The sequence below is a fragment of the Pygocentrus nattereri genome, chromosome 2, assembly GCF_015220715.1.
Source record: "Pygocentrus nattereri isolate fPygNat1 chromosome 2, fPygNat1.pri, whole genome shotgun sequence".
Taxonomy (NCBI): domain Eukaryota; kingdom Metazoa; phylum Chordata; class Actinopteri; order Characiformes; family Serrasalmidae; genus Pygocentrus; species Pygocentrus nattereri.
The window spans coordinates 21,817,802-21,833,350 of record NC_051212.1 but is presented as its reverse complement, the minus strand read 5'-3'; the positions used below and the strand labels follow the sequence as shown (position 1 = coordinate 21,833,350).

The following is a 15,549-nucleotide window of genomic DNA, read 5'->3' as shown; positions in this document are numbered from 1 at the left end:
CCATGGGTGGAGATGTAAACAGAACCTACACGACACAACTAGGTTTTAAGTGATCCTTACACATTACCAAAGCTATTAAAATACGAAGTGAGAGTCGTAGCTAGCAGCTCAGAGCTGCACTGGCAAATAAGACGGCGAGGTGCAGCCATCAGTGGCACAGCTCAGCACAGCACAGCACAGCGCAGCGCAGCGCAGCACAGCTAACCCTCCCTCCGGTCCAACTGGCCCAGATCCGCGCTCCAATGTAATTAACGTTACTGAATTCTCAAGCCAGGTCAGCCTCAGCCCAGCCACGATGACATCTTCCAGATCTCCTTCGCGCTGGCCGGGACGGGTAATTCTTCACTCCCGGGTGGTTGTTATGCCACTCGAGTCTGCCATCCCTTCTGCTCATCAGCGAACACGTAGAAAGGATGCGCTGGTAAAGGACGCCGCTCCACTCAGCGCTCCGGGTTTTGCAGCTAATTTAACGTTAACACGCTGCCGCGCAGTCTCGTCACGGGAGAAGGCCGCTGTCTAGGAGGAAAACACGAGCGTGGTCCCCTGGGAAAGCGGGGCTGTAACCCGGCTGCTCGCGCATAACGAGCCGTGCTGCAAACACGGACGCATCTGCACGGCGAAGTTAAACACGGGTTACACCAACGCGAGCGCGCGGAGAGGGCGGACCGTGCAGAGCAACACTCGCGCTTTATTAGATTTTAAAATGCTTTTGATCTAATGATTACGGCTTATATGTTTTTTGAGACACACTGTGGGATTGAGACTGCTCGAGAACAGAGGCAGGTAAGTTAAGCACACGCTGCTGATTGATAAACAGGCGAGCCGCCTCACCCCTTTTCCTTTGGTTTCGACTTGCCATTGCGTCACATGTGCCACGGCGCCATCCCTGTTGGCCAGCAGTGATGTTTACCGGAGTTCGCGTTGTTTTTTTGTTTTTTTAATATACACGTCTTTAGATGTTGTGCAAATATATATATACACACACAATATAGCGTTGTAGATCGAGCAGTTAGGCTAGTTCGGGTCGATTGGACATGCAGCGTGTTGTCTGTGTGTAGCAGGCAGTTTCGCCGTTGTGCCGGATTAGAGGGGTCCAGGGAGGCGGTTTGGTTGGACACGTTAAATTCGCCCTCCGCCTGTTTTGTTTTTGAGGCGCTGCGGTGTCTCCGCCGGGCGAGCTGGTGTTTGGGTTCTCGGTTTTTAGGCGTAAAACGGCGGCAGTTGAGCGTGACAGCTGGTGAATTTCAGCTGTTACCAAGGCCAAGGTACTTTACACGTCGCAGCGGCAGTTGTTATCGTGTTTTCGGCGCGGCGGAGTTGCTGGCTGACTTCTCTAGTTTTCTAACTCTGTTTTCTCAGAGGTTTCTGTGCTGTAGGCCCAGGGTAGGTCAGATGTCCGCGAGCTATTAAAACATCTTATCCATGTTTCTGTCACGTGTGCATGGCTATGCGGTAGTACAGCAGAAGTATATGGAGCTTCAGCGTAGGCGCAGTGACGAAACGCCTGTAAGTGAAATTATTCCTGATTCTTTGTCCGTCTTACTTTCCCCCTCTCAGATGATTGAGGTCGTGGCCTCCATGGCACGGGGCCCTGTGTTTCTGGCTGGAGAGGTTTTAGAGTGTCTCATCACCTTCACCAATCCCATGTCCCACCTCTCTACTAGCGCAAGCAGGTAAAGAGACCTTTCCCTGTACGTCGTATATAACGTGATAACGTCTCACTGTTATTTAGGGTCCCTGTTGAGCGGTGGTTCTCAAACTGGTCAGCAGAGCCCCCCAATACATTGTCCACATTTCTGTTTTATCCCCAGGTGTTGTGAGTTGGGAGAGAGCAAAAAAAAAAGTGGACTGTCTGGGGGGTCTAAGGATCAGATCAGTGGGAGAACCGCTGCTGTAGGGTGCTAGACATCATTATTCTACCATATCAGCAGGGTTTGATCATGTTTTACATGCTACAAGTACTCACGCAGACTGCAAGATTTGAAGTTTGTGGTTTTTCAGACATGTAATACCTGAAGATTAATCAAATTAGCCAAACTATGAGGCATATATAAAATTGGCCTTATTGTCAGGGTGGATCCATATAAACGTGTTGTAATTTTGTTTATTTATTTATTAAGTTTTTTTTAGAACTATCAGAATCAGAATTAGAATCATTTATTGATCCCAGAGGGAAATTGCAGATCAAGACACTTTAAGCCCATGTAGTTTAAAAGTGGATATTCTGCTCAGCCATTGCCATATTTAGGTCAGTTACTGGCAAATGTCACTCAGATACAGATGTTTTTATCTCATTTGGCATATTCACTCAACCACTGGCATATTTCTTTGTCACTGACCTGTTTTACTGACCCATTTGCTTATTCCACTGTAAGTGGTATTTTAGCAAACACTGCTACTCTAGCTAGTTAGCGAATATTTAAGATAAACAGACAAATGTCAAACATTTGAGCTAATGATACAAATCTAGTGAATTTGTGAATAGTTCGCTGCACCTCTTTATGTTCTAGTTATTGCTGATACCAAGTGTGTTCACAAATTCACAATTTGATATTCAGTTACAGGTGGAATGTAAAATTAGTTGTTTGTTTTTTTTGGCACACTTAATATGATGCTTTCTATATGCTGTTTGTCTAGGGCTGCATCTGCACAGGTTTCATGAAACTTTCTTTCTTACCTGCTTTCTTGGATGTTGCTCAGAGCTGTGATCTGGTAGCCATGTAAATTCACTTACTTGTAAGCTCTGCCAATGTATGTACTGAGTCCATGTGGCCTACAAAAATTAAGGAAAGATGTTGGGAAAGATTCATTTAACTATGCTAACCATCTTAGACTGACATACCCTAATAAAATGGTAGATTGCCCATAAGACCCTGCTTCAGGACATTACATTCCTCAAACACAAAGGTCATTCTGAATTGGTTTATGCTACATGTTCCAAAAAGCTGAAGACTTGTATAACAGAAGAATGTCAAAAAATATACTTTCAAAACTAAATCAGTTTGTATCTTCAGTCCCCAAACTATCATTAAGTGTTTCTAAAAGGAAAAGTGATGTAACACAGTGTAAAGCTCTAATTTAGTGACAATGACTTTATTTGGCCATATAGCCTACAGCAATGTTTCTGGAGGCCCACTGCTCTGCACATTTTAGTGTGTTCCCTGCTCCCAACACATCTAATCCAACTAATCTGAGCCCAGTTTCCCAAAACCATGTTAGCATTAAGATCATCTTAACTGGTAGAGAGAGTGTTCAGTGTGATACTCACTCCACCATTTAAGAATCATCTTTGTACCAAGATTTTTTTGGGTATACCCAGCCCAGTTCATTAACAACCCCTTAGTGAGTAAAAGTGGTTGTGTTAAAATCAGAAAAAATAAAAATGTGCAGGGCATGGGGACTCCAGGTTCAGAGCTGGGAAACGGTGCCTATCAAATAGCTCTGTTTACGTATCAGTATAGTAGGATATAATAAGGAGGAGCAAAAATAAGTGGTCTTAATTGTTTTGATCAGCACAGCCCAAAATGAACATTATCTGTACCATGTATTGTTTGTAAACATATCTTATGGTGCTCTGTGTGCATGCTATGTGGAAAATCTCTTTGCTGCTTGTTATTCCCCCCTTATTCTCAGCGAGATGCTTGCGTGGGCCAGTGCTCAGATCCACTGCCAGTTCCATGCTAGTGAGAGCCGTGTGGCTCTACCAAGTCAAGGTACCAAGCAGGATGTACAAGCAGAGAGCGACACTGTGCTCATCCCCAGCAGAGGTAAGGTCTATGCAGAGAAATTTCTCTGTATCGTTTTTGAAGATAAGATTAAGGCTTATCAACACATGGTAGCTACTCCCCACAGTGTTCTCTCATGAATATGTGACCTTGTGTTATTTGAAAATAAATGTTCCAGTAATGGTGAAACAATGGACTGTAACATTTTTAACAATTAACAAGTTTTGGTCTGAAAACTCTTAACTGTGCTTTGATTACAGTACACCAGTTTATTACATTCATTATATATTTTCCATGAACACTAAACTCTGCATTCTAACACTAGAAAGGAACAGCATCAAGGAGAAAGAACAGTTGTCAAAGGACAACAACCATAACACTTGCAAATTTGGCATCAGCTTTAGTTTCACTTCTGTATCATTCTAAGGTGGTACTTATTGTCTGTCCTTTTTGCTTCTTGTTTTTTTTTTGTGCAGTGAATTTGTAAGATATCACTGATACTGTGTCATTAAGTTGCCTCTTTGCGTCTAGAGTATAATAATTTTCTGTAATGGAATTTGCTCAAATGCTCAAAAACCACTGACACTGCAGGACCTGTTTCTGAAAATTAGAACATGTACATCAAAGGGTTAAAAGTTCCTGAATGTGGGAAATGCCAGCGCAGATTCAACTTGAAATATAGCCGTCTTAATTATTGACTCCTATCACACCCAATCTCAACACAGCACTTCTACTCTCAGAAGATTTATGAAGACAGACGCACACTGAGATCAACATTTTCCATCTGACAGTCAGTTATGGAAACTACTCACAACGCAGTCATACAGCTAAACATCATATGACTGTGGCAGAAGTATTAGCCATCCAATAACTTGCTCTAGTTTCCACATTTGCCATTTTGGGTTAATGTTATATAATGTAGGTATATTCCAGTATTTCCTGCAACATATTTGATGCTTTCTAAATCATTCATTCATCTTTAATTTAGACTCACATTCTCAGTTTATTTGCTGCTGTCCCTTTTTTTCCAATGGAAATCCATAGGATGCTGCTTTAATGGTGTTTATAGATAGGAGGCTATACTTTTTTTTTTTTTTTCATACTTTTTCCTATTTTCACACTAAAATAGAATTATCTTGCCCTTTCTCTAATCTGGGCCTGAATGTGAACATGAGTCTGAGATCAGTTTAAAAGTCCAGTTACTAGGAGCTTTGTATATGCATGTGATAAGGATTAGATTGGACTGAGCTCGAGTTAGGATTGGAAAATCATTAGTCTTATAATTCACAGAAGAACAGCTTGCAATTTTAAATTTGTTAAGAGCTCCATTCATAAGTAAGCTCTGATTTCAGAATTATTGAAGGCCTAATTTGCAGCGTGTGACACAGTTGGGCTGTCAGGTTTGAATGTGCTTTGTGTTTTGTTTTGTTTTTTTTTCCTTTCCTTTGCTTGTTTTAACTTTTTACGCTCCTCTTGGCTAGGGGAACGAGGGCAGTGCATGCTAGACACCCCACCAAAGATCCTGTTCTGTGACCTGCGGCTTGACCCTGGCGAAAGCAAAACCTGTAAACAACTCTTTAAATTTGCTCATAAAACTTGACAACTTATTTTATGTTTGTATTTTCAGATATCCTGTTTTTATTTCTTTGTTACTATTTTTTTCTTAATGTGGCAATATTTTACCTGATCTGCAAGAAATACATCAAGTGATGTCTTAAAGAAATCCCATTGTAATTCTGAATAAAATGTATTTCTCTCTTCCTCACCCCCTTCCATACAGACTCTTACAGTGAGCTTGTACCCACGGATGGCCCTCCTAGTTTTCGTGGTCAGGCAGTAAAATATGTCTACAAGTTGACAATTGGCTGCCAAAGAGTAAATTCTCCTATCAAGCTGCTCCGTGTTCCCTTCAGAGTTCTTGTGTTGCATGGTAGGTTTTATGTGTAGTTGCTACAGGCTATTCACTAATCTGCAGTACTACAGTTGCACCATCAGTACTTTGAGCATAAGGCCTCCTTCTCTTTGCTGCTTATAATAGGGCATTGTCCACTCAAGAAAGCATGTGGATTGCTTTAAAGTAATTCTTATCATTACTTTTATTTATATAGCTCCTTCTGCATGCTCAAGGATGTGTTACCATCATAAAATATCTGATGCAAACATCTTGGTGCCAGATACCACAGGGCTCTTTCAAAGGGTTTGTAGTGTCTGTGCCTTGGTAAGTTTGAGCTGTTTTAGCAGCACGCAGAAGATCAAAGGCACATTCAGAATGTGGTCATAATGTTTAGGCTTATCCATGTAGAATTGATGGGTATGTAAACTTGAAATGTGTAATATTACATATTTTATTACTTGCTTAATCCCAATTATTGAGACAACCTCACCACAGCGATTGCATGATTAGGTCTTCATTTAGAAGCAATTTTTTCCACTTTTAGTAGTGGATTATTTACCAGTGCTGGCAAAATAGTCATTTTGTGTGTGTGTGTGTGTGTGTGTGTGTGTGTGTGTGTGTGTGTTATAGGGATGCCAGAGCCTCCCTTCCCACAGGATGAGGAAGTAGCCCCTTCAAACCCTTTCCTGGAGGAAGAGGAAGGAGGGAGAAGAGACACAAGAACACTGGAGCGAGCACTGGACATGCTGATGATCACCACATCACGCCGCTATCCACGTAAGTGTGATTGTCCCTGTCCTTCCTGTATGTACATCTGCAATCATTCTTGCTTTTTCTTTGCTTTCAGTGTCAGTGTTTTGTTCCGTTTCCTTTCATGAATATCATTGTTACATGTTCAGTTGTTATCAGTATCAGTGTTTTTTTTTTTTTTTATTTGTTTTCTTTCGTGAGTATTTTTCCCACATATCTCTCCATGCTTATCAGAAGTCATTGCCATGTTAGAGAGTGAATTTATTTTGTCTGGGAAAATAATTTAGGTTTCCTTTGTGTTTTTCCACAGATTTGTTTAATATTACAAACATGAGAGGGAAGGTGGCCAAGTTCTGTATTTTTAAGACTGTTTACAGACTAGGAGAGGATATTATTGGAACATTTACTTTCTCAGAAGGAGATATCCCATGTTTACAGGTACAAACTAAACAGAAACCTTTGTTCCTTTAACCTTTTTTATTTTATTTAGTACCATGGAGAATTTCCTTCAAAGCACTATATTTCTAGTAATTCACATGTGGTGAGTAGCAGTGGTGTTCAAAACCACTTAAAGTGGGACATCAGTTAGGTGTTAGCCTAGAAAAATGGGATTAAATGAATGCATTCAGTCAATGTATTATCTGATGGTGGATGTAGTCTTTCTATGATTCCTTTCCAATGAGCTTGATTAATGCTGCCTCAGATGCTTTCAGAGAAACTGCCTTTTCTTCAGTGGCTTACAGAAAGTAAAATCAAGTAGCTCTAGACTTGTACTCTTGGTCATTTATGGAATAAGGATAATGTATGATTGAACAGGTGTGAGTTTTGTGTGTGTGTGTGTGTGTGTGTGTGTGTGTGTGTGTGTATTTTTTTTTGCGTACCTATAGTGATTCACTAATGTTTTGTGTGTTATGTATGACATCAGTATTCAGTGAGTCTCCAGAGTGAGGAGGAGGTCCACGAACAGTACCAGCGGCGGCCGGGTCAAGCAGTTAGCGTTACAGGTCATGGGCGGCACCTGGAGTCCTGCCTCCACACGGCTTCCAGCCACTTCTCCCTGCCCATCCCCCTCAATGTGACACCTGGTTTCAGCACTGACATCGGTCAGTTCACCTTGACACCATGCTCTCTTTCAGTTATCCGGCCATTAAATGGCTGTGTCTCCAGTAATCAGTTTATGGGCTCTGCGATTAGCAGATTATGTTGTTTTGCTGACCTAAATTATGCCAGTGACTAAACAACTGAAGTAGTTCTTGCTTAATGTGAACTTTGCAGAGGTTGTTGGTCTGCCTTGCTCCTTTCATGTTATACATTATACAGTAAATTGGGCATAGGTCATTAGTTGGTCATATGATTATCAGAAAGATAGCTTGTCTTAGATCAGCATATACGTTGAGTTGCCCGTTTATTATAGATATGTCCACCAACGCAGACACTAACATGCCACTACCATGCTCTGCTGATAATGGTCAACCATCCTTTCCCTTAATGGACAGGGAAAAGTGTAGTTGATAAACTGCAAAACCTACAAAGTGCAAACCTGCAATACTGTACAAATGTCAGAGACAGTTCTTTATAAAATTAATTCCCAGTTAAAATGGCCATTAGGTACAAATTATTCATTTTTTCTGCATCAGGTGGAAGAAGCTAAAAACCTATTTAACAGAAAATGACGAGCCTCATTAGCAAAACATCTTTTTTTTTTCATTATATAATGTGTCCACCTGTTGTATTTTCTGCTTCTCACAATCCAAGTAATCCCAAACATATTTGATGTTGAGGTGTTCAATATGGGTTGGCCAGTGCATTGTTCTGAGAACAAAAGCAGCTTCTTTGTTTGATTTTCTCTTTTGTTCCATTTCCTTTTCTTAGCAACAGCTTCTTGCTTTGACCAGCTCTTGCAGACTTGTTGAGTCCTGCTTTCTGTATTGGCAACTCCTGTTTTTTTTCTCTAAACATTTAACTTTGATTTCCCTTTCTTTATACAAGTAGATTATTAATATCTAAACATCCCAGAAATATTACTTGATGAAAAAATTGGGCATTTTCACTGGAAAAGAAAGAAATGAAGGGTGGACTTTCATTTCTTTTTGCACAGTACTGTAGGTGTACTTGGTGAACTGCTAAAGTCGTTGTACAGTATGTCAGACACAAACACTATCTTGTTGAGTTGCTGTTCTGCATGCTGGGTATGATGTCTGCATAATAAGAACCACATAAAGAATCTTTGTCTTTTTCTCTTTTTAGTGACTCTAAGATGGCGTCTACATTTTGAGTTTGTCACAGCACGAGAACCGGTGGAGTTGCCGACTGTTCTTCAGAACCAATCAGAAGTTACGGTATGGACTGGGGCAGAGCAGGTGGACGTAGATACCTTCAGTTGGGACCTGCCAATCAAAGTGCTGCCCACCAATCCGGCTCTAGCTTCATATGTTTCACAATTTACAGGGACCAACAGCATCAATATCTGAGTGCGTGTGTGTGTGTGTGTGTGTGTGTGAGACTCTTGATCATCTGGTATTCCAGATCAAAAGTCAGCATTGTCTTGTTTATGGTCTTTTATTTGTTTTTATCTTTTGTAGTGCAATGAATACGTACATATATGTATTTGTCAACCTGTGCTGAACATTTTTAATATTTCAGACATGACCAACCCAAGACCTTTTTTCCATATTTATTGTATTTTTCAGCCTTTGTGTGCTAATCTATATCATTTTACATAACATCTTGCCTGTTGATCTTTTATGAAAATACTTATGTATGTTTATGTGTGACGAGAGCCATCAATGTACAGAGTGTCTCTAAAGAAAGTGTTCTTGGCAAATAAACATGGAGGAATCAGAGAAATGCAAGTTACTTTCCCTCAAAGGACTAAGAAATCTGTCATTTTCCCATGTTTTATTCAGATAAATGTGGTAAAGTACACAAGAAACAAATACACATATGACAAGTGCCAAGCTGCTTATTTACAATAGTGCATGAGGTGATATATGAAAGCTACATCTAAGCTGTATATGTTGATAAAATATGAACTCAGTTTGTTAAGAACAATGTAATAAAGGATCCAATTCCTGGAAAGCAAATATTCTTTAAGTAGAGTTTACAGGGTATACATGCTGATTTTTTTAAAGATTTGCTTTTGATATTATCTTTATATAATAAGTGTTTGGGTGATCTTTATTTTACTTGATGGATATGCTCTGGCGTACAGGGATTAGGAGCAGTTAATATGGCATGAAAATGAACAATATTTTTTTCATAGGATGTAACTGGAAAACAGGTTCAATTGTTCTGGGTGAAAACCTTATTTTAAAGTAGCCAGTTAATTATGTTATTTTTGTTACCTGTGTTAAAGGTTATGCTAAGACCTGCTTTTGTTGGTAGCTGGTTTCAGATGTTCCAAGCTGGTGTTTCAAGGTTATCAGCTGGATTCTTTCTGCTCCAATATGGTGGTTGACCAACTGGAGGAGGCAAAAACATGATTGATGCTGGTAAAGCTGGTAGGCCAGCTTAGTGAAACTGGTCATGTTAGTCGACCAGATTGGTCAAGCTGATCATAGTGGTACACAAGTTAAACTATCAAAAGAAAACATGCTGGTAAACAAGCTAAGATGGTGTTTTATGTTAACCAGTTTAACCAGCTGATTTTTTTGTTTGTTTGTTTGTTTTTGGGTTTTTTTGTTATTTCAAGATAACAGTCCAGCAAAACATAACTAGCTCATGGCCTGTCTGGACTTCCCTACTTTCAGCTGAGAATGAACCTGCAATGTTGTATTTCTTATCTTATTGCATGTACAAATAATAACTTTAATTACCTGTTACCACATTAGCTTTTCACTCCATTTGGGTTCTGTTTCCTATTACATTCTGTGTAAAACATTGTTTTTGTTCCCTGCGCCGTTTCTAATCGCTGCTGGAGAGAACCTACACAGCCAGGAGAGATAGAAAAGCAGTACAGGGGGCGCTAATGAGCGCTTCACAAAACACACACACACATGAGCAAACAACTGTCGCTAACTTTCAAAGTGATAAAACGCAAATAAGTGTTAATGCAGCATTATTATAGACGCTAGAGGTGAGGCAGGCCGCCAGCTCAGACACCCAGACGTTCTGTTTAGTTGATTGTAGTGATGGTTCTGCTGCCTTGTTACCCTGCTAGCTTCATGTTCATGGCTCCGTGGCTGGGGTCCACGCTGTTCCCCTCTCCGGGAATGCAGGGCAGCCGCGGGTCAGAGGCCAAAACCAGGGTCACCTTGCAGGTTGGAGATTCAACACGCACCTGGCACCATGGCGGAAAGTCCACAGGTGGGTGCACGCTGAGGATGGAGGAGAAGAGATTTTGTGAAGATGAGCTGTTTCAACATTTAAGAGAGGAGGGATTAATCTAAACACACAGTGACATCTACACAACCGTTTTCAGTGCTGAAAATCAGTTGCAGGTACAAGATGTATGTATTTACAGTTTTACAGTAACAAAGAATGAAAGGTGACAGGGAGCTGATATCTTAACATTCACGTGGTGGCTGTCTTCGCAGTGTTAAGCCTGAAATACCCCCAATGGAGAAAGAATGGTCACTAACGTTTCACAGCATCCCACCCCGACAGGGTGCAGACAGGTGCACTGCAGACAGCCCTCCATCCACGTCTCTCCCATAGAGTAGTGCCTCCCCTCGTATTCACACAAAGCTGTGGAGAGGGAGCAGAAAAGCAGGCCTTTAACAGACCCCTCTGAAAAAGCCTCTTTCAGCACACACTTTGTAGCATCCAAGTCTATGTTAGTCTCCTTTATTAAACTGGCATTGCCTCATAGTGCTGTTGGCCTCAACCACGTCAAACTGTCCCTCGGTGCTGTTAGCATCTTTATCTATCCCAAATTGTCCCTCAGTGTTGTTTAGCATCTTTAGCTACCCCAGATTGCCCCCCAGTGTTGTTAACCTCTCCATTGATGCTGCATTGTTACAGCACATTGTTTCCCTAGAACCCCTACTTTGTATAAGAGGAGAATCATTCATGGAAATTGCTATTATTGTTGAGGGATGAAGCAAATAACATACAGGGTGATTCAAAAAGATTCATCCAATTTCAAAATGACTTCTTTCACTTGTAAATGATTACAGAACAATGCAGTACAAGGTTTAAGTGACCATAACCTTTTATGTAAAATTATGTAAAAAGTGCTCAATATGACCTCATCCAGCTATATGGACAACATCATAGTTAGTCAAATTCATAGATAGTTAAATTCATCCCACACTCGATTGAGCATGTTTTGAGTGGACAACACAAAACACTTTCTGCTCAGTGGTCATCATCTCCTCGCAGACTGAAGGTAGCCATCTTCCAGTGGCAATCAGAAATTTTATGACACCCTCTTTCAGTTGGTATGTGATTGGTTCCTAGGCGCCTCACAGTTGTAAAAAATGTTCCTTTGAAATTAGATAAAACTTTTTGAATCACCCTGTACCTATAGATGCTTCGGTCAGCACCAGTAGAGTGCTTTCTAGGTTGCATTCTGGTGAGGTTGCATTCTGTGAGATTTATGTTGGAGTGATAGTTATAAGCAGCAAAAATGATGGAATTCACAATGAAACATGGAAAGATGTAATGCTCCTCTAGAGCAGGGGTGTCGAGCTCTGTTCTTGGAGGGACTTGGTTTACAGTAAGTTTGGAGAAGTACACCTGATTCAATTCAGCAGTTAGTTACCAGGTTAAGAGCAGAGAAATGATCAACCTATGCTGGACTAAAACCCTAGAGGACCAGAGTTTGAAGCCCCCACCCTGGAGGATATCATATATATTATTTCTGTGTATGGTGCCTGAAGAAGTTCATCTCACCTTGCGAGTTGAAGTGGCATTCTGTTGGAGCTGCTGAACAAATGGCCCAGAGTGAGATGCCAATCAAGACTATCATCATTGTTTGCTGTCCTGCCATCTCTTCTCTCTTCCTCTATCACTCGTTCTCTGAATCCCTCTCTCCGTCTTTGCGCCTCCATATATACCCCCCAGACTTTTATAAGCCAAGGGTGTGGGGAGGGCTTTGCCCCCAGCTCAAAGGGGGGGGGGGCAGGTTGGTGTGGGTTTTGGTTTGGGGGGGGTTGTGGAGGAAAAAGGCTGTGGCTTGGCACCATTCGATCTGTTTCTCCGGAGATTGCCATTCTTCGCTCCACTGGGCATGACCTCGAAAAACGATAGAAATACTGACACATTCTAAGATGACTAAGAGCGAGGGAAAGGAGGGAGAGGTGAGAACAAGGAGAGAGGTGAGACTGAAGGAGAGAAGAAGGGATGGCCACTGACGACCATCCTTTTACACATCCTAGGCCATTACATCAGTGTTACTGGTGCATTAACACCTAATATACTTGTCACCTGATGGGTCAAACCATGATGATTCAGTATCGTTGAACGTTGCTCCTGAGGGTGGTCAACTCCACATCAACAGCATCAGCAGACAGGTGCTACTGTTCCCAGCGGTTACTAGGTGCTCCTCATGCATACAAACAGACGGGCTCCTTTCATGGCCAGAGGCCTTCTGGATGCACTGACCTTCATCTGCTTGCTTGGACTTAGCTCATAATGATGATGTAATGGATGTGTTTCAACTTAGTGACCTCAAATGGGCCAGGTCCAGCTGAGGCTTTGGTGGATGTTTGGGAAAGGGGAAGCCCATAAAACAAGAATTAGACTTTTATTGCACCACTGCTGCAGGTGTGTCTTTATGTGGATGTATACGCACCTCTCATCAAACGTTTGGGGACACCTAGCTTTTTAACATGTTTTTAATAAACAAGCCTGTTTAAAAACCTGAAACAACAATTAGGAAAATCACCACCTTGTAATAAAGCCATATCCAGCACATTTTATCCCTTTTGTATTGGCAGCACTTATTAGCCATCAGGACTTTCAGATGTTTAATTCTGTTTGCCACAAAATGATTTTCATTGACATGTTTATTAATACTTAGGCGGAACCTGCTCTTCATACCAAGAAAGATACTTTTTTAAAGCTAAATACACACAAACTAATAGCAGATAGTCATTGTATGGTAACGATACCTTTCCAGGAGTGGGGGGAGGACTAAAATACAGAAGTGAATATCAGTATGTTTGTCTCCTGTATGTCTCATGATATGGACTTCCAGAGGCAAACCATGACTATAACAGCCTGAAAACCCACCAGTGCTATGAGATTTTTGGTAATGAGTTAGTGCTAAACTAACGCTGGTGTATATGAACACTTTTTGGTCACTCCATATTATACACCAGGGGTGTTTAATCATATCCACAAAGTTTTTTTTTTGCAGCAAAACAGGAGCTCACATGATCAGCTGTTCGATTGTTAAGACTGACTGATTAAAGAAGTGTAGTCAGGTGTTCTCTGCTTGTTTGCAGGTTTACTACTTCTTACTGGTGGAAAAGCTGAAAGGTTTTGTTACACACCTGTTATACATCTTTTAAACTTGTATTTGCTACTGTCCTAAGATTCCCAATTGTAAATACAGCTTCATCATCTGTGCAGTCAGATAGTTGGTATTTCACTGCTGTAATGCAGCATTAATGTAAATTACAAGCTTCTAAAGCCTTCATAAGTGTAAGGGCTTCTGTTTAGCCCCTGAAGGCCTAAACAAATGGAATGTGCTCATGGCTGTATCTACCTGGATACCACTAGGGGGAAAAAAATCCTGGTTGGGCAATTTTCCATTGAGTGTTTCAAGATTTTCAAGCCCAAACCTAGCAATGAAATAAAAGCATTACTGCACTACTCGTGGGGTTTAAATACAGTGTACTGAATATTTTAAATACAAATAATCTAAAATCTTTGTTTTTCTACAAATTATTAGACCTTCTTTGACAGCCTGAAGGTTCCTGAGTTTGGAATTTATCATATTGTGGATATAATGATGAGCCCCAAAAAGGAACCACATCCAGCCCAAACCGCAAGACAAATAAACATTAGATTTGAACTGATTAAATTATTCTTATAAACTCATTCAAACAGTTGGCCCCTTTTGGCTAAAACACATAAACCCATAAAAATAAGCTAAGAACACTGGTTTCTTTTTGGTTTTTTTTTTTTAATATAGTGATATAAACATATACATAGAGGGCTCCTGAGGGATGCAACCGTCTAAGCGTTGGTCCTATTATCAGGAGATCATGAGTTCGATCCCTGGTGATGCTATAGCCATCCGCAGCCAGGAGTCCAAGAGAGCATAATTGGCCTCGCTCTCTCTGGGTGGGTAGAATGGCCCCCCTTCACCCCCCATCACTCAACGCGATGCTAGTCAGTGCAGGCGTCTGTTAGCTGACGTAACTTATTTCTAGGTTGCATGGTGCTTTCTGATGCTTGGCGCTTTCCTCCGAGTTCAGCTGTCCCGTGACGTTGCGTGAGCGGCAGTTTGAAAAGAAGCGTTGGCTAGTTTCACAGATCTCGGAGGAAGCCTGTGCTAGCCTTCACCCTCCTAGCGGTGGTAGTATCAAGTGATTGGGGGAGTCCTAAGTAGTGGGTGGAATTGGAAACGAGAAAATTGGGGAGAAAATCAGGTAAAAAAAAAAACATGCATAGGGGAAAAGACTGTATTTCTGTTCATATCGCCCACCCCTACTTTTCTGATATTTTTTGGCTTAATTAAAAAAATTAACAGTAAAAAAGAAGCATACAAAAAAGGACAAACATTTGTTGAGTGTGGTAGATGTTGGTAGGTGTGTATGTGTTTTTGTCTGTCAAGTGGGGAAAGGAAGATGTAATGTCCTTGAACAGCACTTTTTTCCTCATTAAAGATCTTTGTATTTGAGTTACGTGTTGAGTGTGATGCGTTTGTGTATGCGTGTGTTTGTGTACTGAGGAGAGAGTATGTGAGACGTGGTTTGCGAGTGTGTGTGTAACGAGAAGGAGTGTCATGAACGCTAGGAAGGTAATGCTCTTTGAGCCAGAACCAAACATTACATACTCACCCTCACATTAGCTCATCTCTCATCTCCTTCGCTATCAAGGTGGAAAAAATTGCGATAGGAGAAAACAGCCTTTTCTGAGGAGACCCAGGGGCCCCACAATTCTTTGTTTGGAGCATTCATGCCCCTGTCACCCCCACAGTAGTTTGAGAGGTGTTGAAAGCTTCTTGCTGTGTCAGGCCTGTGGTGCTGCTACTCAGTGACTGGGCCACGCGCCGCAGTCCGGACA

General features: G+C 41.3%; 2 protein-coding genes across 4 annotated transcripts; one reads left to right on the top strand and one right to left on the bottom strand.

Annotated features, from left to right (window-relative positions):
* Positions 1 to 584: 584 nt before the first annotated feature.
* Positions 585 to 9,237, top strand: rgp1 (GP1 homolog, RAB6A GEF complex partner 1). 3 transcript variants are annotated; one of them, XM_017718781.2, is made up of 9 exons: positions 585 to 783; positions 1,558 to 1,673; positions 3,634 to 3,767; positions 5,207 to 5,290; positions 5,506 to 5,655; positions 6,250 to 6,396; positions 6,680 to 6,807; positions 7,295 to 7,472; positions 8,617 to 9,212. In XM_017718781.2, the coding sequence occupies exons 1-9, from the start codon at positions 718 to 720 to the stop codon at positions 8,838 to 8,840; spliced, it is 1,227 nt and encodes a 408-aa protein (XP_017574270.1). In that variant the 5' UTR covers positions 585 to 717; the 3' UTR covers positions 8,841 to 9,212. The 3 variants fall into 3 exon arrangements, with proteins under 3 accessions (XP_017574270.1, XP_017574273.1, XP_017574271.1); XM_017718784.2 differs by lacking the exon at positions 585 to 783 and adding an exon at positions 868 to 1,383 and having other exon boundaries at positions 8,617 to 9,237; XM_017718782.2 differs by lacking the exon at positions 585 to 783 and adding an exon at positions 868 to 1,265 and having other exon boundaries at positions 8,617 to 9,225.
* A 15-nt stretch (positions 9,238 to 9,252) lies between these two features.
* Positions 9,253 to 12,333, bottom strand: LOC108440068 (microseminoprotein, prostate associated). Its single transcript, XM_017718785.1, has 3 exons — positions 12,205 to 12,333; positions 10,950 to 11,055; positions 9,253 to 10,685 (listed from the first exon to the last, which is right to left on the bottom strand). The coding sequence occupies exons 1-3, from the start codon at positions 12,299 to 12,301 to the stop codon at positions 10,517 to 10,519; spliced, it is 372 nt and encodes a 123-aa protein (XP_017574274.1). The 5' UTR covers positions 12,302 to 12,333; the 3' UTR covers positions 9,253 to 10,516.
* Between the last annotated feature and the right edge of the window lie 3,216 nt (positions 12,334 to 15,549).